General features: G+C 45.4%; 1 protein-coding gene across 1 annotated transcript in view; it reads left to right on the top strand.

Moving 5' to 3' along the window:
- Positions 1-637: 637 nt before the first annotated feature.
- The window catches only part of PSME4 (proteasome activator subunit 4), a 201,664-nt gene continuing 175,856 nt past the window's right edge, over positions 638-26,445 (top strand). The window contains 1 exon segment of the mRNA XM_073628566.1: positions 638-983. Within this exon segment, the coding sequence (XP_073484667.1) occupies positions 781-983 (203 nt within the window). The 5' untranslated portion in view covers positions 638-780.

Here is a 26,445-nt window from a genome sequence, read left to right as displayed (position 1 = left end):
ACCAAAAATATGTAGAATACAGATCGGCCTAAACTGAGGAAAAAATTCATTTTTTATATATATTTTTGGGGAATATTTATTATAGCAAAAAGTAAAAAATATTGTTTTTTTTTTTCCAAATTGTCGCTCTTTTTTTTGTTTATAGAGCAAAAAATAAAAACCGCAGAGGTGATCAAATACCACCAAAAGAAAGCTCTGTTTGTGGGGGGAAAAAGGACGTGAATTTTGTTTGGGTACAACGTCGCACTACCGCGCAATTGTCGGCTAAAGCGACGCAGTGCCGAATCGCAAAAAGTGCTCGGGTCAGGAAGGGGGTAAAATCTTCCGGGGGGCTGAAGTGGTTAATGGAGACCATGTAAGCCGAGGAGTAATAAGGGGGCTCCAATGTCTTCCGCATGAAGGACAACCAATCAGCTTCTAGCTTTCATGATCAAAAGCTGCTACAATCATATCAAGTATGATCAAAAGCTGAAAACAGAATCTGATTGGTCACTCCACATAACTGTTTCTAGGAACGATCTAGAACTGATGCCGCTCTGACTAGAACAGGACATTTGATCATCACGTGACCCCCCCCCCCCCCCTCTCTCTGGGATGACGACACACGCGGCTCGGAGTGAGGGGCGGAAGTGACGCCGTGAAGCCCTCGTGGGTGACGTCAGTGCCCACCCTATTGGTTGCTTCGTCACCGGCAGACAGAGTGAGAGTTGGCAGAGGAGTCCGAGGCCGGGGCACAGGGAACTGTCAGGGAGACAGAGGGCACCGGGCACCGCCGCCGCCATGGGCGCCAGGGAGGACAGGACGGAGCGCCTGGGCTTCAGCCTGCAGAAGGAGATCGTCTACAACCGGCTGCTGCCCTACGCTGATCGCCTGGACCAGGAGTCCAACCGGCTGCTGGCCGGCATCAAGAGCAGCCTGGGCCGCGCCGTGCACCTCCGGGAGCTGTGGCCGGGGGTCCTGTTCTGGAGCAGGAAGCTGAACACGTGAGTGGGGGAGGGGAGAAGGGGGGCGCAGAGGGCACTGCAGGGGGGGGGGGGGGGGGAAGGATGGTTGCTATGGGCGACCGACACCTCCTTCCTGTACAGTGACCCCCTGTGTTGTGTGTATTGATGAGCTGTTGTCACCACTCGTGTTATTAGTATTCATACTACTAATAATAATAATAATGATTATTATTTGATTTCAGCAAGGTGAATGTTGGTTGCCATGGGTTACTGCCCCTTCCTTCCTATGGAGTGACCCCCTGTGTGCGCACATTGGTGATTTGTTGTTGTTGTCGTCATCATCATCATCCCTACTAATAGCGATCATGATGATTTGACTTCTCAAGGTGAATATGGGTTGCCATCGGTTACCGCTTCATCCTATGGAGTGACCCCTGTGTGTGCGCATTGCTGAGTTGTTGTCACCACTAGTATTGTTATTATCATTACTACTGCTAATAACAATACTAGTGGTGACAACAACTCAGCAATGCGCACACACAGGGGTCACTCCATAGGAAGAGAAGCGGTAACCAATGGCAACCCATATTCACCATGAGAAGTCAAATCATCATCATCACTATTCATAATAATGATGATGACAACAAATCCACAATGCGCACACACACAGGGGTCACTCCATAGGTAGGAAGGGGCAGTAACCCATGGCAACCAACATTCACCTTGCTGAGGTCTGATCATTATTATTAGAAGTAGTAATAATAGTAATGATGATAATGATCAGACCTCAGCAAGGTGAATGTTGGTTGCCATGGGTTACTGCCCATTTCTTTCTATGGAGTGACCCCTGTGTGTGTGTATTGCTGAGATGTTATCACTGTCGTCATCATCACTACTACTAATAATAATAGTGATATTGATGAATTGACTTCTCAAGGTGCATTGAGTTGGGATACCACCTCTTCCTTCCTAGGGAGTGACCCCTGTGTGTGTGCACATTGTCATCACCATCATTGGCATTATTATTACTAATAATAATAATAGTGATCATGGTGATTTGCCTTCTCGAGATGGATGAGGGTTGCCGTGGGTTACTGCCCCTTCCTCCCTATGGAGTGACCCCTGTGTGCACATTGCTGTTGTCACCACCATAACCATTATTCTCATCATCACGGTGATGATTTGACTTCTCAGGGTGAATTATGGTTGCTATAGGTTGCTGCCCCTTTTTTCCTATGGAGTGACCCCCTGTGTGTGCATTGCTACGACGTTGTAATAATGCAATAGAAATACACACACACAGGGGGTCACTCCATAGGAAGGAGGGAGCAGTAACCCATGGCAACCAGCATTCACTTTGAGAAGTCAAATCATTATTGTTGTTATTAATAATAATATCAATAACAATACTAGTGGTGACAACAAATCAACAATGTGCACACAGGGGTCACCCCATAGGAAGGGATAGTAACATAGGACAACCAAGATTCACCTTGCTAAAGTCAAATCATCATCCATCATTTATTATTATTATTATTATTATTATTATACTCTGATGATAGTTATATTGGTGACCAAGGATGAGCGGCGTGTTCGCACACCCCACGTGCAGAGCCCGCCAAGAAGTCAGCACTGCGGAGCGCTAATCACAGGCAGTGAGACATTGTCCTGATGAGCGGATACAGAGATCGGGAAATGTCTCCCTGCCTGTGATTAGCGCTCCGTAGTGCCGACTTCCTGGTGGGCTCGGCACGTGCGGTTTGCGAACACCCTGGAGCTCATCCTTATTGGTGACAACAGCACAGCAATTCACACACAGGGGTCACTCCATAAGAATGGAAGAGGCTCAAACGCATGGCACCAAACCCCATTCACCTTGCTGAACTCAAATCATCATCATCATTATTATTATAGTAATCATAATAATTATGATAACAATGATGGTTGTGACAACAACAGCAGTGTACACACACAGGGGTCACTCCATAGGAAGGAATGAGCAGGAATCCATAGCAACCAACATTCACCTTGTGGAAGTCAAATCATTAGTAGTAGTAATAAAAACTACAACAACAATTACTATCGCTGCTTGCTGTGAGTTTGTGACCCCTGTGTGTGCATTGCTCTGTTGTGTTCATCGTCATCATCATTATTATTATTATTATTTATTATTATTAGTAATAAATATATTTGATTATATCTAATACTGTAGTTTGTGTCCTTTCCTTCCAGTGGTGTGACCCCTGTGTGAGCATTGCTCTGTTGTGGTCGTCGCCACCATTAATAATAATAATAATAATAATAATAAACAATAATGGTGGTGATGACCACAACAGAGCAATGCTCACACAGGGGTCACACCACTGGAAGGAAAGGACACAAACTACAGTATTAGATATAATCAAATATATTTATTACTAATAATATTATTGATTTTTATTGTTGTTTATTATTATTATTATTATTATTATTACTACTACTAACAACAATAATATTGATTTGACTTTAGCAAGGGAAAGTTTATTGGTCGGTTACTACCGCTTCCTATCTACAGAGTGACCCCTGTGTGTGTGTGTATTGTTTTCATTATTATTACTGATGATTTGACTTGAATGCAGGTTGCCATGGGTTACTGCCCCTTCCTTCCTATGAAGTGACCCCTGTGTGTGTGTGTGCATTGCTGAGTTGTTGTCACCATCATTATCACTACTACTAATAATAATTGTTTGATTTCAGCAAGGTGAATGTTGGTTGCCATGGGTTACTGCCCCTTTCTTCCTATGGAGTGACCCCTGTGTGTGTGTGTATTGCTGAGATGTTGCCACAGCTAGTATTATTATTATATATATATATATATATATATATATATATATATATATATATATATATATATATATATATATATATATATATATATATATATATATATATATTTTTTTTTTAAATACACTTACAAAAGACATGGAAAATATAGGTGTGTACAGAAGAGGGTACACCACTATTGTTTAACAGATCAAAGAATTACACTTCACGGTATGAAAAGAAATAGTCTTAGTCTGGGTTCACACTGCTGCAGTGTGAGACACCGCATGTCATCTTGGCACAGGAATCGCAGCGCGTTCCTGTGTGAATTACATGCAGCGGCTCTGGGGTGCGATTTGAGCCTTGGATTTGTATGTCTCGAATCGCACCGCATTCACACCAAACTGGTGCAGGAGCCTTTTTTCGTCCACATCAGAATTGGATCGCATGGGTGTGAATGCGATCTAATTCTGCGAATCGCACTGCGTTTTGCAAACTGATTGCGGGGTGTCGTTAGCTTAATATACACTCAACAATCGGTTTGCATGTGCGGGTTATGATTTAGATATGGTACCGAATCAGGCCTAAGGGAACTTATAGAGATACAGCAGAGGGTTGCCACAGAGCAGGCAAGCCAGCTAAATGAAATTGGAAATGGCTCTGGTTAATTTTAGGGTAGGGTGAACCATCAAAAAAATGAAAGTAAGATGGGGGGGGAGGGTCGATGGGGCAGATAACTAATGCCCTTAGTATGATTGGTGGAACCTCAAGAACAAAGAAATTAAGGCAGAACTAAACCCATTGATTTAATAATTTCAAAAAACAGTTATGTTCTCGGGATTGCCAACTGTCACATTTGCTTGTGCTCTAATCCAAACTGTCAAACCTTCAAATGGCTGTTGTCATAACTGATCACATGGGTAGCATCATGGCAGTTACAGTTTAGAGGCTAAGATGGCAGCTTCTGTGGCTGAAAAGCACGTGTGTCCACTCTCCTATCTCCCTTCTATACTGCAGTGCCCGCTATGCTGGGCCTACAGATGGGCAGGCAGAGCCTGGGATACATAGCAGGGGAGGGGGGCACTTTACCCGTGTGAGTGGAAGCAATTGGGTGGCAGCAGAGCCGTCCAAATTCTTCCACCTAACAAGTGAGCCCTGTTGTTTGCCCGTAGCAGGGCTAAATGCAGAAAAAAATCTACTTACCCGGTGCTCGGAACCGCTTGTCCCGGGTGTTGGGCGATACAAACTATGCATCCCAAAAACAGTGAATGGGCTAACAAAAGCCCAGGCGTCAGGACGCAATTTCTAGTCCTCTTGGTGACTTGGTGCCTGATGTTTGTTGAGCCTTGTATATTATTACTATATTGATAATGATGATTTGACTTCAGCAAGGTGGATGCTGTTTGCTGCCATGTGTTACTGCCTCTTTCATCCTTTGGAGTGACCCCCCGTGCATCATCATCCCTGCAAAGTACTGCTGTCTTCACACTCACACTTCACCCAAGGAATCCACTTATAACTATTTCTGTTGTAAAATTTTACAAATAAATAATTCTTCTTCACTGATGAGGCTGCACTGATGGGTACAGATGAGGCTGCATTGATGAGGCTACACTGAGGCTGCATTCACACCTGAGCGTTTTGAAGCTTGACGCTCAAACGCTGGAGGGGGGAAAATAATCAATGCTTTTCTATGGAGATGGTTCACATCTCCACTCCAAAACGCCTGAAGCCAAACAAGTTCTGGAGCTTTTTTTTTTTTAGGCAGATTACAGGCGGTTTTCTGCTTTTTACAGTGATGACCTTTTGACCTGTACAAAATTGTGACAAAAACACGTCAGTCGCTGCTAAAATCGCACGACTTACAGCCTGAAAACGATATGCTGTGGTGTGAATGCAGCCTGACGGGTATGGGTTGAGGCTGCAGTGACGGGTATGGGTTGAGGCTGCAGTGACGGGTATGGGTTGAGGCTGCAGTGACGGGTATGGGGGAGGCTGCCCCCGGGGCTTTCACTGGAGACACAGCAGCGGCTGTTTCGGGTCGGTTTGCAGGCGCTGTTTTTAGCGCAATAGCACCTGCAAACCGTTTCAGTGTGAAAGGGGTCTAAATGTGTGTTTTCACAGGAGAGCCGATTATTGGCTTTCTTTTGCTCACACAGTGACAGCACTGAGGAAAGGAAATGCTGATAACTGACATTTGCTTACATAGGATCAGTTGTGATTGGACACAGCTGATCACATGGTAAAGGGTGAAGTGTTTGTCCCTTTACCTTGATCAGGACACAGCGATCACAGAGCTCACCTGGGGGGATGGGTGTTAAAGGGAAGATGTCAGTAGATGCCCTGCCAGAACTGGACGACTGCACTGTAGCCGTCTTTTCTTTGGTTAAAGAGGAGTCTCCCCCAGAAAAATGAAGTCGGCAGCTACTAATATTTTATCTGCTGACGTTTAATATAAGGACACTTACCTGTCTACCTGTCCAGAGATCTAGCAATGTGCTCACCCCAGCCAATTTTTCAGTTGGCTTCGGGTCCAGGCACCGGCATCTTAAAGTGTTAATAAACCCACAACAGTAATATCAGTCTGTATATGCAGTAAAACATGTGGGACCTAAGGGGTTAATCCTCTGCATTGTTTAAAAAGGCTGTTTGATAGTGCCCTCTCTGATCCTCCGCTTCTTCCACTGTCCCTAATTTATCTGCTGACAGAACAGAGCCTTGGACATAATGCAAATGCTCCTTTTTGTGTGTTTTGCTAGAGAGGTTTTGTTTTTTTTTTTTTAATTTTTTTTTTTGCGCGGGGGGGGGATGTGATCAGCACAGGCCCAATCAGCACTGTCCAGACAGAGGGTCAGGGGTCCTGCAGCCTCATAGGACAGTCAGAGGGGAATGAAAACTCCTCCTACAAGCTTTATCCAGACACTGATAGAAGTCACATGAATACTATATACTGTTGATGAGAAAAGGTATTTAGCAGTTTATACTTACTAAAATAATTGCGTTTCCCTATTCTGTAGGGATCAGATATAGTGAATGCAGGGTCCTGGGTTTAGTAACACTTTAAGTAAGTGAAACGGACAGTGAGGCCTTCAAACACTGAACAGGCTTCATACAGAGAAGTAATGTAATCATGGCGCCTGTGACTCTTCTGGCCGAGGTGTATAACATTACAATCCTTTGAATCTATCTTTAGAATAAATGGAACAAAATGAGTTTATCTCACAATTCTAATACATGAACATGGGTGTAATGGATCATTTCCAATTCAAACTGCAGAAAACTTTTATTATTGTTATTTTGGATTTATTTAGCTGCAACAATTTGCACATTGCGTTACAATATGGAAAGAGTGCAGTTACAGTACAAATCAAGACGTAATGGTTAGGAGATGTCCTGAACGCCACACACCAACATTCCCGACAGTGGCTTGAGTGAAAGCTCTGTCCAGGCCCTTCCAAATGCGTTTCGTCCCACCCAGGGGGCTTAGTCATGGAGGTGCTTTCACTTAAGCGACTGTCGGGCATGTTGGTGTGCAGCATTTGGTAGGATTGCACTAATACCAGTATGTAAACTTTTGTGTGAGTAGTTGTACTCGTGAAAATGCTCCGATACGTGAAACCAATACCTTTTGCCCATATAAAATAAATGGGCTCAAATCGCACTGCAAAGAATCGCATGTGATTTGAACAAAAATGCGGTGCGATTCCTGCCCAAATTACATGCGGTTTCCTGCACATTGCTCCTTTGTGAACCCAGGCTTGTGATAGTGATTTCAGCCTGGGTTCACACAGGAGTGCTAACGGGAAACCGCATGCAAATCAGTCAGGAATCGCACCGCATTCCTGTTCAATTCGCATGCAATTCTTTGCAGTTTGCTTTGAGCCCATTTCTTTTGTATGGGTTCAAATCGCACCGCAAAGGAATCGATACTCTGTATCAGCGAGTACATGACCGAAAGCATCGCTACTCGTACTCACCGGTAAGATTAACCGGTATCGGTGCAACCCTAGCGTTCAGGATATCTTCTTTGCTGGATTTAGTGCATCAAGCCAGTACAGGCTCTTCCCAGTCAGCACCCACAGGGCCACTGAGTTGGGACAAAGGAGCCTGGAGAGGGTTCACCATGATGGTTAGGAGGTCCCTGCTGATGGGAGCTTACAATCTAAATGGGAAAGGCAAGTGATACAAAAAGATAAGTGTATGGGGGAAGTAAGGCCTCATTCACATGGGGCGTACCAATGCATGCTCGGGGGGAGGGCCGTGTTTACCTGTATGGGATGACTTATTCTTTCTCTACCCGTTTTATAAACCTAGGGGTAGATTTACTAAAACTGGGGAGTGCAAAATCTGGTGCAGCTCTGCATGGGAGCCAATCAGCTTCTAACTTCAGCTTCTTCAATTAACCTCTTGCTGACCAGCCGCCGAAGTTGTACTGCGGCAGAATGGTACGGCTGGGCGAAACGACGTTATGTTACGTCGCTTCACCCTGTGGCCACTAGGGGCGCGCGCCGCTGCTTGCGAATACCCAGCGATTACGATCACCGACGGGCCCCCGCGATCGCCGCTGACACACGGAGAGTCGGGATCTGTGTGTGTAAACCCACAGTTTCCGATTCTCTGAGGGGAGAAGAGACAGATCGTCTGTTCATACAGACTATGAACAGCGATCTGTCATCTCTCCTACACAGTCCCCTCCCCCCTTCAGTTAGAACACACACCAGGGAACACAGTTAACCCCTTGATCGCCCCCCTAGTTTTAACCGCTTCCCTGCCAGTGACATTTTTACAGTAATCAATACATTTTTATAGCACTGATGGCTGTATAAATGCCAATGGTACCAAAAATTTGTCAAAATTGTGTCCGCCATAAAGTCGCAGTCATGATAAAAATCGCAGATTGCTGCCATTACTAGTAAAAAAAAAAAATTGATAATAAAAATGCCATAAATCTATCCCCTATTTTGTAGACGCTATAACTGTTGCGCAAACCAATCAATATACGCTTATAGCAGCGTTTTTTTTTTTTTGTAACCAAAAATATGTAGAAGAGTACATATCGGCCTAAACTGAGGAAAAAAATGTTTTTTATATATATTTTGGGGGGATATTTATTATAGCAAAAAGTAAAAAATATTGCTTTTTTTTTTTTTTTTTTTTTTTTTTTTAATTGTCGCTCCTTTTTTTTTTTGTTTATAGTGCAAAAACAAAACAGAGGTGATCAAATACCACCAAAAGAAAGCTTTATTTGTGGGAAAAGAAGGCTGTCAATTTTGTTTGGGTGCAATGTCGCATGACTGCGCAATTGTCAGTTAAAGCAACGCAGTGCCGAATCGCCAAAAAGTGCTCTGGTCAGGAAGGGGGTAGAATCTTCCGGGGCTGAAGCGGTTAAGCTTTGGCAAAAGAAACCTGGAAGCGGATTGGTTTCTATGCAGAGCTGCACTCCCCAGTTTTAGTAAAGCAATCCCAGAAAGTTTATTTTTATTTATTCCACGTAGAAGCTCTGATGTGTGTACAGCCGCAGTATCTGTCAGCCTGTCATTGACTTGTACAGGATGCTGACCACTGATGTACCCAAACACCGCTGACCAATGGGAGCAGAAAGAAGCTCCTCCCTTACCATATACAGCCATTGCGCCCTGTGTACATGAGCTTACATATGATCCATTGTAGTTCTAAGATAAGGGAGGTTTTATGAAACCTGACAACTTTTAGGCCTCGCTCACACAGGGCGTATGAATGTGCACCGCATGCAAAGGCCATCTTTGCCCACACAAGTGTTCTGTGCATGCAGTCAAATTTATGTCTATTGGGATGTGGCAGGTACATGGACACAGCTGCTGCTTTCAATTTGATATCTTTGTACAGCTTGAAATGCAGGCAGTGTGCGTGTTCAGGGCCGTTCACCTGCATGGATGTCAAATTTTGGAGCAGAGGCTGTGTCCCCATTAACATGAATGGAACCACCTGCACAGGGATGCGCAAAACACTTGTGTGTGGACAAAGATGGGCCCTTGCATGGGGTGCGCATTCATACACCCTTGCACAGTGTGACAGCGATCCTTCTCTTCTGGGGTCCACCAACGGTGCTCGTGGCTCCTCCTCGCATTGGTAAACCCCCTAGGAGAAGCTCTCTCCCTGGGGGGATACCTTGCGGGCGCACTCCCGAGTCCAGTATTTGCGTGCATAGACACAGAATGCCGGACTCGGCCCCGCCCCCCCAGCGCCTGTGTCATTGGATTTGATTAACGGCAGTGGGAGCCAATGGCTGCTATCAATCTATCCAATCAAAAGCCGAGAACCCCGGGTAGAGCGCGTCTCCGCCGAGAGAACGAACGGGCTCAGGTGAATAAAACGGGGGGGCTGGTCACTGTCAGAAGTTTTTTCACCTTAATGCAGAAAAAACACAAAGGGTTTACAACCCCTTTTAAAGACAGCTCATCCACAACGGTCACCGTCAAATGTCACTGAACTTGAGCAGTTCTGCAAAGAAAAGCGGGCAAAGTCTAGATGTGCAAAGTAGGTTAGTAGAGACAAATCCCAAAAGACTAATGCCGCGTACACACCAGCGGACTTTACGGCAGACTTTGTCCGACGGACTTTTCGATCAACCAAAGTCCGATGGATTCGTACGTGATGACGTACACTGGACTAAAATAAGGAAGTTGATAGCCAGTAGCCAATAGCTGCCCTAGCGTCTGTTTTTGTCTGTCGGACTAGCATACAGATGAGCTGATTTTTCGACCGGACCCGAGTCCGTCGAAAAGATTTGAAACATGTTTCATTTCTAAGCCCGTCGACCTTTTCTGGAAAAAAAAGTCCGCTGGAGCCCACACACGATCGTATTGTCCGAACTCCGCTCCACAGGACCAAGTATGCCGTAAAGTCCGGTCGTGTGTACGCGGCATTAGGCCCCTTTCACACTTGTGCGATTTCAAAGTAGCGTGATTTTACCGCGATTTCACGTCTGCGATTTTGCTGTGATTTTACCGCGATTTTGCCGCAGTACTACTTTGTACGACTTTGCCACAACTTTGGCATTAACCATTCTCAGCTTGTGCTTACAAAGTAGTGCTGAAATCGTGTCTATATTATTCAGGTATGATTTGCATGCTACTTGAGGGTTTAACATTGAGGTCTATGGAGCACAACTCGCATGGAAGTTGGACCAAAGTAGTGCAGGGACTACTTTGAAGTTGGCACAACTTAAAGTCGTGCCAATATGAATGGTAGTCATTGAAAAGCATGGATAATGACTTCTCATACAATTTTGCAGCACAAAATCGCGGGACAAGTCGTATAAGTGTGAAAGGGGACTTAAGGCTGTAATTAAAGCAAAAGGGGGGTCCAACAAAATACTGACATAAGGGGGTGATCCTTTTTCCAACTCAGTGATTTCTGTTTTTTTTTTTTTTTTTTAATTTAATTTTAATTTTTCCTGACATGTTGGTGTTATATCTCTCTCTTGGATGTTATAAGTTGCTGAATACAGCTGGATAAGACAAAAACTGTGTCTGTCTTCATTTCAAGCTACAAAGCAACAAAATGTGATTATTGTAAAAGGGGGGTGATTCTTTTCTATACCCACTGTATATGGAAAAATAAGTATGGATCCAGAGGACCCCCATAATTAAACTGGCACAGCTCTGTAACCATCCTCTTAGTACATTGCTTGCTCCTCAGTCTAATACTATAATGTTGGCATCTCCTAAGCTTGTTCACCTTCTGGCATGGTTGGTCTGTTTTGTTGCGGTTATGACAGCGTGTTTGCATTACACCCATTCTTGGAATAATTCTTACAGTACAAGTAAATGTTCATATTTGACCTCCCAGAAGAGTGCCATGATTTGCGGTTTGCTTCTGGTCATTAATAGCTGTTTTCTTCATTGACATAAATCATTTTCCTTCTAATATCATCCTCCTTCATTCCAACTTTCACTATGGTGTGTGACCTTTTCATCCATCGTGCAGCCGGTAAATATAGCTGCTGATTGTCATTGTGACCAGTTGTACTGTGTGACCTTCTCTGCTGGATGGATCTTGTTCTGAGATAAAATAACAGTTTTGTTTATTATAATTTACTATTTATAAGATTTGTATTGTAGTAGATCTCATGGGAGGGAAGAGGGATGTTCACTTTTGTTTAGAAAGAAACAATTTTTTCTGGGTGAACGAGGTACATTGCAAGGGTTTTAACATGCTTTGTAGCGGATTCCTACCTGTTTCTGCTCTAGAGAAAAAGCGGTTTGTTTCACTATGCTCTTTGCAAACTGAATCTGAACGGGAGGGTCTGGTTTATTATAATCAACTGGTGCACTCTGTTTTCTAATGAGAACAGTTGCAGGGTCTGTATCCCTTTAGGAGCATTTAACCATTGGGGCGTATTTTACCAAAACTGAAGTTCCTATTGCAGGGGATGCCTAAAAATGTAACTCGGGGGCTCGACAAACCACAGGTCGCCATGGCGACAAGAAGTTTCGTCTTGGCACTCCCAACACCCCCTTTCCCGCTTTGTATCCCAGGCTCTGCTTGCCCATCTGCGGATGCAAGGTCGGCATAGCGGGTGCCGCCGGGTAGAGGGGGCATTGACCGTTTCCTCGTCTATCGAGGCTGGGAAAGAATATAATGCAGAATGATTTACATTACATTCAGGGGAGCACAGGGGAGACATGCTGGATGTCTCATTACCCACTTCCCACCCAGCCTATAACAAAAAGTCGGCCGGGGCAATGGTCCAGTTATGCTGACTGGACGTCATATGACGTCCAGCAGGATAAGCCGCGATCGCGTGCCTGCATGGGCGCGCAGCCCGGCGATCGATGGTGTGGGGTGTCGGTCTGGCTGCTCTCTTGACAGGGGAGGGTCTGCGCTGATTATGAGCGCAGCCCCACCCCGTGGATGCCTGCCCAGAACCACCAGGGATGCTGATCATGAATGGTCACCAGGTATGCCACCTGGACCACTAGGAATGCCAGTCAGTACCCAGACATCTTGCCAATCAGTGCCCAAAAGCAATGCCTGCCAGTGCCATCAGGGATGCCTATCAGTTCCGCCTATTGGTGCCACCCATAAGTACCCAGCAGCTTTTCAATGCCTATCAGTGCTGCCTATCAATGCCACCTCATTGGTGCCGCCTCATCAGTGCCCATCAGTGCAGACTCATCAGGGACCCATTAGTGAAGGAGAAAACGTACTTGCTTGCAAAATGTTATAACAAAAGCAAAACCTCAGAGGTGATCAAATACCGCCAAAAGAAAGCTCTACTTGTGGGGAAAAAAAGGCATACATTTTGTTTGGGTACAACGTCGCATTAGTCAGTAAAAGCAACGCAGTGCCGTAACGCAAAAAATGGCCTGGTCAGGAAGTGGATAAAACCCTCCGGGGCTGAAGTGGTTAATATGTGTTGTGTGCTGTGTTTTTGTTTTTTTTGTTTTTACTGAGATTTTGTTTCCTAGACCTTTGTGGTAATATGTGACATAAAACAATTGGAACTACCACTATTTTATTCTCTAGGGCAGGGATTTCCAAACTACGACCCTCCAGCTGTTGCGTAACTACAAGTCCCATGAGGCATTGTAAAAATCTGACATTCACAGACATGACATGGCATGATGGGAATTGTAGTTCATGAACAACTGGAAGGCCATAGTTTGGAGACCCCTGCTCTAGGGTGTCTGCCTTCAGAAAATATATAATGTTTGGGGGTTTTATGTGACCTAAAATTATTTTTTTAAACATGTGCAAAGAAAAGCGACTTCAGCTTGGGTCCAACACATGAGCGCTGCGGGGAAACCGCATGAGATTCGGACAGGAATGTCACCACATTGCTGTTCAAGTCGCATGCAATTCTTTGCAGTGCGATTTGGGCCCATTTATTTTATATTGGCTCAAATTGCACCACAAAGGTATTGGTAATTGGTATCGGCGGGTATCGGTACTCGTACTCACTAGTATCGGTGCAACCCTAGTGTATTGTGTTGTCAGTGACAGTGTAACAGCCTGACACTTGTACACGGATGATCCAGGCCTGTAAACCATGTGATCCTTACATATTGCACTGTCACTGTTGATGTGTTAATGTCTGGTCATTGGTGTCAGGGGATCTTTAGGTGGCTGACTTTGCTCTTCTTGTGCAGTGTGTTGGTGTTTTACTGTTTACCTTTTTGTTTACTGTTTTTATATTGGAAAATGGATACTTTCACTGGTAATATTTAATGTTTTCAACAATGGATCTTAGAGCTGCACAGAATAAAAATGTTATTGTGTGTGTGTGTGTGTGTGTGTATGTATGTATATATATATATAATGTGTGTGTGTGTGTGTGTGTGTGTATATGTATATGTGTGTGTGTGTATATATACCGTATATATATATTATTCAGTATCAATTTAAATGAATATGAATTTATTGTCGGCCAATATTGGCACTTTTTAGCTCAAGAAAAAATCACAGTGAATTCGTGGCACAATCGCACGCGTCTTCGGTGCCATTATCGGCACCTTTTTCTCTTTGAATAGCTCTCTGCCGATAACACCATTTTCGCCCAAAATGTTAAGATGGCTGAAATTTTGGAGCATCTCTAATAATAATAATTAAAATGATAATAATTTAAAAAATGTAATAAATATTTCAAAGTTAAAAAAAAAAAAAAAAAGACAAACACTGACACCGTCCATTCCTCCTCCTCCTCCCCCAAGAATAAGAAAGCATTGTAAAAAAAAAAAAACGGAAAAAAATCTGGTTACAAAGGATGGGGAGATGGCAAAAGTATTGAATTTATTCTTCTCCTCAGTCTTCACAAGGGAATCGGGGGGCTTCAGTAACCAAAACTGCAGTGTTTATCCTCATGGCACATCACAGGAAGCACCTTCATGGTTAACAGAGGACAGAATTAAAATTAGATTTGGGAAACTTAACATTAATAAATCACCGGGACCAGATGGCTTGCATCCGAGGGTACTTGGGGAACTCAGTCAAGTAATTGCCAGACCTTTTAGTGAGAGTCTACTGACTGGAATGGTACCAGCGGATTGGAGAAAAGCCAATGTAGCGCCACTAATAAACTAGTTGCCACCCGCCCACCGTCAAATGACGCCTTCCCAGAACGGCCGCTCTCGCGCCCCTGTGGAACACGGCTTGACCCCGATCTCTGTAAAGAGCCGCGTCTGCGGTTCTTTAACATGCGATCGGCTGTGTCCAATCACAGCCGGTCACATGTAAACACGGAGATGCCGGTAATCGGCGCTCCTCGCCTCACACTGACAGAGTGTGTAGCGAGGAGAGCCGATCAGCGGAATCTCCTCACAGGAGACATCTATACATGTAATCAGTGCCCTGATTACAATAGGGACACCAGTGCCACAAATCAGTGCCGGCAATCAGTGCCCATTAGTGATGCCATTCCTTGCTGGCTATCAGTCCCGCCCATCACTGCTGTCCATCAATACCCATCAGTGTCGCCCATTAGTACCGCCCATCAGTTCCACCTATCAGTGCTCATATGTGCGGCATATTAATGCCTCCTCATCAGTGCACATAAGTGCCGCTTCATCAGTGCACATCAGTGAAGGAGAAAAATTACTTAATTACAAAATTTACTGACAGAAACTTGGGGTTCTAGATGATAGGCTCAGCAATGGCATGCAATGCCAAGCTGCTGCTAACAAAGCAAACAGAATATTGGCATTAAAAGGGGGATCAACACCAGAGATAAAACGTTAATTCTCCAGCTCTACAAGACTCTGGTCCGGCCGCACCTGGAGTATTCTGTCCAGTTCTGGGCACCAGTCCTCAGGAAGGATGTACTGGAAATGGAGCGAGTACAAAGAAGGGCATCAAAGCTAATAAAGGGTCTGGAGGATATTAGTTATGAGGAAAGGTTGCGAGCACTGAACTCATTCTCTCTGGAGAAGAGACGCTTGAGAGGGGATATGATTTCAATATACAAATACCATACTGGTGACCCCACAATAGGGATAAAACTTTTTCGCAGAAGGGAGTTTAACAAGACTCGTGGCCACTCATTAAAATTAGAAGAAAAGAGGTTTAACCTTAAATTACGGAGAGGGTTCTTTACTGTAAGAGCGGCAAGGATGTGGAATTCCCTTCCACAGGCGGTGGTCTCAGTGGGGGAGCATCAATAGTTTCAGAAAACTATTAGATAAGCACCTGAATGACCACAACATACAGGGATATACAATGTAATACTGACATATAATCACACACATCGGCTGGACTTGTGTCTTTTTTTCAGCCTCACCTACTATGTAACTATGTACCTGGGGTCCTCTTCATTTTGCTCCCGGGGATGTGGACAGGTGGATAAAATGTACCTTACTTGGTGGAGGTGTGCCAAAGTCTGCATAAGAGTACATACTGTGATTTATTCAGTGACAATGGTAAATATTTTCAAGAACCCTAAAGTTGCCCCCCTTAGAGCCCTTTCACACTGGGGCGGTTTGCAGGCGCTATTGCGCTAATAGCGCCTGCAAACCGACCCGAAAGTGCCACTGCTGTGTCTCTAGTGTGAAAGCCCCGAGGGCTTTCAAACTGGAGCAGTGCGCTTGCAGGACGGGAAAAAAAGTCCTGCTAGCAGCATCTTTGGAGCGGTGAAGGAGCGGAGTGTATACCGCTCCTTCACCGCTCCTGCCTATTGAAATCAATGGGACAGCGCGGCTATACCGCTGGCAAAGCGCCTCTGCAGAGGTGCTTTGTGGTGGTTTCTAACCCTTTCTCGCCCGCTAGCGGGGGGTAAAACCCCCCCGCTAGCGGCCGAGTACCGACGGTAAAGCGCCGCTTACAATAGCGGCGCTTTACCGCCGACGCCGCCCCCTCTCCAGTGTGAAAGGAGCCTAAATGAACCTGTGGATGGTGTTGCCAAACAAGTTTTTCTGCAAATTTGCCAGAGCATCTGCCTGGAAAAGCCCGGTAGTGGACCTCATGCTAAATGAGAAGCTGGTCAGCCTTTTAAAAGATATATCCTCGAGGTTTAGGAGGGTTTGGAGCCCCTGGATTCCATACTTTTAGCCTCCTGCGGCATAGCGGCTTACAACAGACAGGATCAGTCTTGGGACAGATTGTCCCTCTTCCTTTCTTTGTTTGTTTTCTTCTCTACTTCTTCCTTTCATGATGATGCCATGGCATTTTGTTAGTGATTGTATATTGCCTGCGTTGGCTGGTCTGCGGAATATGGGAATACTGATATTTACTTTTGTGGGTCCCACTCGTGGGCTTGATGTATATCCCAATGGTTATGTTTGCTTTATTTTCCCGCTCTCACTGGCATATGACTCTTATTTACTAATTGTGCCTTGTCTGTATAGTACAGTCATTACTATGTTCCACCTGTGTTGTGGACCCATTACATTTTGTTTTCCAAAGTAAGGTTACTTATTTTGGTTACCAAAAATCTAATAAACATGTTGAAACTAAAAACTTGGCCTGCACTTTGGTTAATTTTTTTTTCATGTCAGGAGTGTAAGCTGGTTGGCTGATTTTTAAATTCTGACCTGACTGGTTGGCTGGTTTGAAATCTTACCTGGCTAGCTGTCTGGTTTGAGATCCGACCTGGTTGGCTGGCTGGCTGGCCGGTTTGAGATCCGACCTGGTTGGCTGGCTGACTGGTTTGAGATCCGACCTGGTTGGCTGGCTGGCTGACTGGTTTGAGATCCGACCTGGTTGGCTGGCTGGCTGACTGGTTTGAGATCCGACCTGGTTGGCTGGCTGACTGGTTTGAGATCCGACCTGGTTGGCTGGCTGACTGGTATGAGATCCGACCTGGTTGGCTGGCTGACTGGTTTGAGATCCGACCTGGTTGGCTGGCTGGCTGACTGGTTTGAGATCCGACCTGGTTGGCTGGCTGGCTGACTGGTTTGAGATCCGACCTGATTGGCTGGCTGGCTGACTGGTTTGAGATCCGACCTGATTGGCTGGCTGGCTGGCTGGCTGGCTGACTGGTTTGAGATCCGACCTGGTTGGCTGGCTGGCTGACTGGTTTGAGATTGTACATGGTTGGCTGGCTGTCTGGTTTGAGATCCGACCTGGTTGGCTGGCTGACTGGTTTGAGATCCGACCTGGTTGGCTGGCTGACTGGTTTGAGATCCGACCTGGTTGGCTGGCTGGCTGACTGGTTTGAGATCCGACCTGATTGGCTGGCTGGCTGACTGGTTTGAGATCAGACCTGATTGGCTGGCTGGCTGACTGGTTTGAGATCCGACCTGATTGGCTGGCTGGCTGACTGGTTTGAGATCCGGCCTGGTTGGCTGGCTGGCTGACTGGTTTGAGATCCTACCTGGTTGGCTGGCTGCTTGGAGATCCGACCTGGTTGGCTGGCTGGTTGGTTTGAGATCCGACCTGGTTGGCTGGCTGACTGGTTTGCGATCTGACCTGGTTGGCTGGCTGGTTTGAGGTCCGACCTGGTTGGCTGGCTGACTGGTTTGAGATTCGACCTGGTTGGTTGGTTGGCTGGCTGGCTGGCTGACTGGTTTGAGATCTGACCTGGTTGGCTTGCTGGCTGGTTTGAGATTCGACCTGGTTGGCTGACTGGTTTGAGATCCGACCTGGCTAGCTGGCTGATTGGCTGGTTTGACATCTGACCTGGTTGGCTGGCTGGCTGACTGGTTTGAGATCCGAGCTGGTTGGCTGGCTGACTGGTTTGTCAGGAGAGTAAGCTGATTGGCTGATTTAAATTCTGACCTGGCTGGTTGGCTGGTTTGAAATCTTACCTGGCTAGCTGGCTGATTGGCTGGTTTGAAATCCGACCTGGTTGGTTGGCTGGCTGACTGGTTTGGTTTGAGATCTGACCTGGTTGGCTGGCTGGCTGGTTTGAGATCCGACCTGGCTAGCTGGCTGATTGGCTGGTTTGACATCTGACCTGGTTGGCTGGCTGGCTGACTGGTTTGAGATCCGAGCTGGTTGGCTGGCTGACTGGTTTGTCAGGAGAGTAAGCTGATTGGCTGATTTAAATTTTGACCTGGCTGGTTGGCTGGTTTGAAATCTTACCTGGCTAGCTGGCTGATTGGCTGGTTTGAAATCCGACCTGGTTGGTTGGTTGGCTGGCTGACTGGTTTGGTTTGAGATCTGACCTGGTTGGCTGGCTGGCTGGTTTGAGATTCGACCTGGCTGGCTGACTGGTTTGAGATCCGACCTGGCTAGCTGGCTGATTGGCTGGTTTGACATCTGACCTGGTTGGCTGGCTGGCTGACTGGTTTGAGATCCGAGCTGGTTGGCTGGCTGACTGGTTTGTCAGGAGAGTAAGCTGATTGGCTGATTTAAATTCTGACCTGGCTGGTTGGCTGGTTTGAAATCTTACCTGGCTAGCTGGCTGATTGGCTGGTTTGAAATCCGACCTGGTTGGTTGGCTGGCTGACTGGTTTGGTTTGAGATCCGACCTGGTTGGCTGGCTGACTGCTTTGGTTTGAGATCCGACCTGGTTGGCTGGCTGGCTTGAGATCTGGCCTGGTTGGCTGGCTGGCTTGAGATCTGGCCTGGTTGGCTGGCTGGCTGCTTTGAGATCTGACCTGGTTGGCTGGCTGGTTTGAGATCTGACCTGGTTGGCTGGCTGGTTTGAGATCCGACCTGGTTGGCTGGCTGGCTGGTTGGTTTGAGATCCGACCTGGTTGGCTGGCTGGTTGGTTTGAGATCCGACCTGGTTGGATTGAGATCCGACCTGGTTGGCTGGCTGGTTGGTTTGAGATCCAACCTGGTTGGCTGGCTGACTGGTTTGAGATCCAACCTGGTTGGCTGGCTGACTGGTTTGAGATCCAACCTGGTTGGCTGGCTGGCTGACTAGTTTGAGATCCGACCTGGTTGGCTGGCTGGCTGACTGGTTTGAGCTCTGACCTGGTTGGCTGGCTGGTTTGAGCTCTGACCTGGTTGGCTGGCTGGTTTGACATCTGACCTGGTTGGCTGGTTTGAGATCCGACCTGGTTGGCTGGCTAACTGGTTTGAGATCCGACCTGGGTGGCAGGCTGGCTGACTGGTTTGAGGCCTGACTTGGCCGGCTGAGTTGTGTTCTGGATGGCTGGGCTGGGTGGGCTCTTTTTGAAGAGTATACATTTTGGTCAGGACAGTGCTGTGGTCAGGAGTAAGTAATGCAGAGTTCACTGGTCAGTTGTATGTAACAGTTCTGGGGTCAGCAGTATGAAATGCGGCAGTCAGCAGTGTGTAGGACCGGGTTCACGGACCGGGACCGGTGCGATTCAGATCCTTACTTTTGCTAGAATTCGCACCTGAACCAGACCCAAAAACGCACAGGACCCTTTTTGAAACTGCACCGTGGCCGCCCTGGACATGTGTGAACCGGCGAATTGAATGCGGTAAAAAGTACATCCAAATCGCACATATGTGAACCCAGCCAAACAGTGTGCAGGGGTCAGTAGAATGTACCAAATATCAGTTGATTTGTACTGTACTATATTTGTTCACAAAACTAATTTACTGCTGAGAACTACCAGTAAAAATATCTATTCTCTAATATGAAGGCAGTGAGCAAAATGTAAGCAGTAAAGTACACATCACATCACCTGTAAGGTGTGGGTGACACCCAACAAGGAGGCCCCCCACTTCCTCTTACCCTGATTTCTTGCGACACCCGCACCTTGTCCTCATCCAGCTCCTGCTCCCCTCCGTTATCAGTAGTGGTTCCTCCGGACTGACCATTCCAGCGCCTGTGCATGCACTTTGGCGGGGTGAACAGGTTAAATCGGTGCAGCAGTATAGCGTGTCTCAGTGGATCTTAAACCAACACATGCTTATTTAAATCCTAGAAGAGTCAGCAACATTACTAGTTCTTTTAAATATATAGAAATACAAAATCTTAATATAAACTGCATACATTTCAATTATTTTTGTATGGAGAGCATAAAAATAGTTGTTGAACCGAAGATAATTATACCCACATGGCGTTCATATTGTCCTTCCCAGCGGGGTTAGTTCAGTACTCTTAGCTGTTTTTAAAGTGGCAGGTGGAGGGAACACATTAGCTGTACGTAAATGAAGTTTTCAGAAGCAGTGCTGGCAAAAGATATCAGACACCCTGATTTCCCCCTTAGGTCACCCTGAATCAGGGTGAATAAAAATCGATTTTTTTTATTTATTTCAGTCTGATTTTTTTTTTTTTTTTTTTTTTTTATCAAATTTATTTTAATAAAATGCTTTTGAAGTAAAAATCTATCTAAGATAGTTTACTATTTAAGATACATTAATAATTTTAGTTTATTCAGCATGAATAGGAGCTTAGTTGTGTAGCATGAGGCTGTATATTCTGTAATATTTACATTTTTAGTAAACTCATTCAATGAATCCAAGCTCTGCAAGCTGAGATAACATGCACTGCATTGATGCATTCACACAATTTCACACTGCGTAACCATAAGATAAAACAAAATTCAGTAATATTCCTTTATCTTGTTGTTTTGTAAATCTATGTACACTACAAACTGTATGATTGTTTGAAAAGAAATGCATCTGTACCATGCGAGGAGGAAGGGCAAGCAGTAAATAAATGAAACCTAAGCAGCTTATAAACCTTGTGATCTTTCTGCACATAGCTTGAAGTGCTTTATTCCTCCCTTGAGGAGCAAAATGGGAGCAGGCCGTAAAAGAGACCCAGTTTGGGAATATTTACTAACCTGACAGCTGCTTATTCTAAATAGGAAACCTTCATTTTGTTTGCAAATATTAAAGATTCTAACTGCCAGCAAGAATGAGTCCTTACATTTAAAGAGCACCTGTCATTTCAGACCCATCATGGCAGCGCCTGTTAGCGGGCATCCACTCACCCGCTGCCGCCACGTCCCTCACCTTGTTGTGTCACTGCCGCATCACCAGACGTCCCATTAGAGTGAATGGAACTGTCATTGAGTCAACAGCGGGTCAGAGGAGGAGGAGCCACTGTGGGACAGAGATGACAGTTGGTCTGTAAAAATGATGATATAAATCGAGTTCATTTAAATCAAACCTTTTTACTAGTTATTTAAATCATTTTTTAAATCAGCTTGATTTAAATTAAATCCACCCTGCCCTGATTCATTGATGTACCCTTACTCTGTCCTACTCACCCAGCCCTTGCTGTCCCCTATTATCACTGGCAGCCAGCCATGGTTGAACTTTCCCAGCTCAGCCAATCGGAGACAGTGGCACGTGCCTGGAGTTGTAGAGAAGGCCGGTGAGGTCTTGGTCTACCCATCCCATGGCCACAATTGTCAGGTAGATTATGATTAACTGGTTGCTGACCCCCAATTTAAAGGGTCAACATCTCTAAAACTAATGTTCAGGTTTTGATATCTGCAGTTCCAAGAAAAAGCTGTCCATATAAAGAACCTCTTCTGCTGCTCCACCACTGATTGCTGCTTCTTTGATGACAAAACTCCAGTAAGGCCCCTTTTACACGGACGGACCAATTGGGTCTGCCTGTAAGTTTTTTTTTTTTTTTTTTTTTTTTTTTTGTTGTTTTGTTTTTTTTTTATTAGGTGGACTTGATTGGACCATCCATAGCTCTCTATGGAGCAAGGGATGTAAACGGACGTGTCTGTTTTACACCCACTGAGATCTGATCCTATCCGCCAAAAAACAGATGGATGGGGGATCCGTTCTGCAGCCATTCTTAATACCGTGTATTGCCCTCTTTAACATCAATGACAGCTTGAAGTCTTTTGTGGTATTTGTGGATGAGGCTCTTTATCTTCTCAGATGGTAAAGCTGCCCATTCCTCTTTGCAAAATGCCTCCAGTTCCTGTAAATTCTTGGGCTGTATTGCATGAACTGCACGTTTGAGATCTCCCCAGAGTGGCTCAATGATATTGAGGTCAGGAGACTGAGATGACCACTCTGGAACCTTCCCTTTATTCTGCTGTAGCCAATGACAGGCCAACTTGGCCTTGTGTTTTGGATCATTGTCATGTTGGAATGCCCAAGTACGTCCCATGCGCAGTTTCCTGGCTGATGAATGCAAATGTTCCCCCATTATTTTTTGATAACATACTGCATTCATCTTGACATTAATTTTGACCAAATTTCCTGTGCCTTTTGTAGCTCACACATCCCCAAAACATCAGCGATCCACCTCCATGTTTAACAGTAGGAATGGTTTACCTTTCATCATAAGCCTTGTTGACTCCTCTCCAAATGTAGCGTGTGGTTGTGGTCAAAAAGCTCAATTTTAGTCTCATCACTCCAAATGAATTTGTGCCAGAAGGTTTGAGGCTTGTCTCTGTGCTGTTTGGCGTATTGTAAGCGGGATACTTTGTGGCATTTGCGTAGTAGTGGCTTTCTTCTGGCGACATGACCATGCAGCCTATCTTGCTTCAAGTGCCTCCTTATTGTGCATCTTGAAACAGTCTCACCACATGTTTTTAGAGTCCTGTATTTCACCTGAAGTTATTTGTGGGTTTTTCTTTGAATCCAAAACAATTTTCCTGTCAGTTGTGGCTGAAATTTTAGTTGGTCTACCTAACCGTGGTTTGGTTTCAACAGAACAGAACCAATTCTTGATTCGAGTTTGAACACTGCTGATTTGGCATTTTTAATTCCTTGGATATCTTTTTACATCCCTGTGCTGTTTTATACAGTTCAACTACCTTTTCCCGCAGATCCTTTGACAATTCTTTTGCTTTCCCCATGACTCAGAATCCAGAAACGTCAGTGCAGCACTGGATGAAAGATGCAAGGGTCTGTCAGGAGTCCAGAAACTCGTTGACCTTTTATGTTTATATATATATATACACACACACACACACACACACACACACACACACACACACACACACACACACACACACACACACACACTACAAGCAAACAGATCACAGGTGAGGATGGTTACCTTTTAATAGCCATTCAAGCCCCTTTGTGTCAACTTGTGTGCATGTTAGGCCAAAATCACCAGGGTATGTAAACTTTTGATCAGGGTCATTTGGCTAGTTTCTGTTGTCATTATGATTTAACCCCTTTGCGCCTCGGCTTTCGGGGGGTTATACCAGGATGATGCCCGCAGCTGCAGGCATCATCCCGGTACCGTTTTTTTAGAGCGGGCGATCGGCTTTCCAGGAATAACAACCGATGCGGCTAAAAGCCGCTCGATTGTTATCCCGGAGGTGCAGAAGGGGCCGTGTCCCCACACCCCCCTCCCGCCGCTCTGACCGGGCCTCCTGATCCGTGATCCGGCACTTCCGGCGTCTAGCCACAGGCTGTAATGAAGCTGTAAACGGCTTTGTTCCAGTCTCCTGAATGTAAACACGGAAGCAACGTCACGACGTCCCTTCCGGTTTACTCGGCTGCCAATGGCGCTGAATTTAAAAAGATATACAGTATTCAGAATCGCTGTTTTCAGCGATCTGAATACTTTGAAGTGCAAAGGAGGGATTGGAGGTCTTTTAGACCCCCGATCCCTCCATAAAGAGTACCTGTCACCACCTATTACAATAAAATTGATCACATTTTTAAAACACAATTTAATAATAAAAAAATAAATAAGAGAAAAAAATTTTAAGCGCCCCCGTCCCCGCGAGCTCGTGCAGCAAAGAAAACTCATACGAAAGTCGCGTCTGCATATGTAAATGGTGTTCAGATCACACATGTGAGGTATCGCCGCGATCGTCATAGTGAGAGCAATAATTCTAGCACTAAACCTCCTCTGTAACTCAAAACTGGTAACCGTAAAAAAAAAAAATTAAAGCGTCGCCTATGGAGATTTTTAGGTAACATAGTTTGTCGCCATTCCACGAGTGCGTGCAATTATAAAGCGTAGCATGTTTGGTATCTATTTACTGATACCTTGGCGTAACATCACCTTTAACATTATACAAAAAAATTGGGCTAACTTTACTGTTTTGTTTTTTTTAAATTCATGAAAGTGTCTCTTTTCCCAAAAAGTTGCATTTAAAACACCACTGCACAAATACCGTCATTTTATTCTCTAGATTCTCTGCTAAAATATATATATATATATATATATATATATATATATATATATATATATATATATATATATATATATATATAGCCACACACTAACCATAAGTGAAAAATGTTTTTGTATTCATAGTCTCTGAAAAATGGCCAAGAAATCATAAATTCTGCCAGGGTATGTAAACCTATGAGCACAGCTGTATGTCAAACACAATGTCAGATCTGGCCCTTCAGGCCTTTGTCATGTGGCCCTCGCACTCAGTTTAGCACCTGGAACGTGGTGGAACTCCTTTCCGCCACTTCCAGCTTTCACCCTCCGCTCCCTGCAAGGTGAGGCAGAGCTGCCTACACAGGGAGGCACTAGAGCCAGGCAAGGTAGGAGAGAAAGATGCGAGGAACCTTCGCGCAGGGCGGTTGAGGTTGCACACGGTGCATAGCGCACCCCTAAACCCTGCACTCTGTATACAGTACACTCTGTGCATGGCGCACTTCTGAGCCCCGCGCCCTGTGCATGGCGCACTTCTGAGCCCCGCGCCCTGTGCATGGCGCACTTCTGAGCCCCGTGCCCTGTGCAAAGAGCCCCGCACCCGGCGCACCTCTGAGCCCCGCACCCGGCGCACCTCTGAGCCCCTCACTTCTGAGCCCCGCACCCTGTGCACGGCGCACCTCTGAGCCCCGCACCCTGTGCACGGCACACCTTAGATACAACTGGCCCTTTGAGGGCAGCCACACTGCTGATGCGGCCTGCAATGACAGTGATTTTGACACGCCCTGTTCGGGCTGTGTATAAAATTACTTTAATGTAATTGAATGAGAGTGACCCAAGTAAATAGACTCCGTTTTATTTTGTTAATATCTTTTTATATCCTCCTTTTTTTTCGTATTGATCTTACAACTGGTAATAAAATAGTAAACTGATGGAGGCTTATGAAAAGAAAGTATAATCATGTATAAAGTTCATAACGAATATTAGAACTATGTGGCATGCACGTTATTTCTTGTAATATCCCTGGAACATCTCAGCAATGTCCTGGCCCACATTACCAAGTGAGGAGTTAAGTGTAAAGACGTGGATTGCTGCATGGCCACACTTTCTAAATACTTCTTGTGTGTCTGAAGTCACCGCTGAATGGTAAGGGGAGGGGTGGGGGACCAGACACATTTTTAATGTTGGCTCTGTGCTCCTTTGGCAAGGCTGAAAGATTGTATTGAGCAGACTAGCTCAGTACCCAACATTGGTTAGTAAAAGCTTCATTTTGTGGCGTGCTGAAATAAGCGTTAGCTGTGGCATTAAGGGCCCCTTTCATACAAAGTGTCCAATGAGGTCCACCGGATCAGATGATTCATTCACCCCCTATGGACTGGTGGGTGTAAACCAGAGCTTGACAAATTTGCTTTGAATCTAGGAGCCAGTTTGTGCGCACGTGTAGTGATATGTAACGTGTATTGCAATCAACGTTTTCATGCATTGGCGCCCCAACATGTGCGTATATCTGGGAGGGGGGGGGGAGGGGGGATTTTATGTACTCGGGTGTAACTTACATTTTTTACAATTGAGAAAAAAAAATTGTTTTACTTAAAATGGTTGTAAACCTTCCATTTTTTTTGTGATAAAAAGAAACATGTCATACTTACCTGCTCTGTGCAATGGTTTTTCACAGAGCAGCCCCGATCCTCTTCTTTTTGGGTCCCCTGCCAGCTCTCCAGGCCCCTTTTCTTCATTGGGTGCCCCCACGGAAAGCTGCTTTTCCTGAGGGTAACACGTGCGGGGTTGCTCCTGAGTCCCGCTGCTGCG

This window comes from Aquarana catesbeiana, linkage group LG04 (assembly GCF_042186555.1).
Source record: "Aquarana catesbeiana isolate 2022-GZ linkage group LG04, ASM4218655v1, whole genome shotgun sequence".
Lineage (NCBI taxonomy): Eukaryota > Metazoa > Chordata > Amphibia > Anura > Ranidae > Aquarana > Aquarana catesbeiana.
This window is presented reverse-complemented; position numbering and strand designations above follow the sequence as displayed.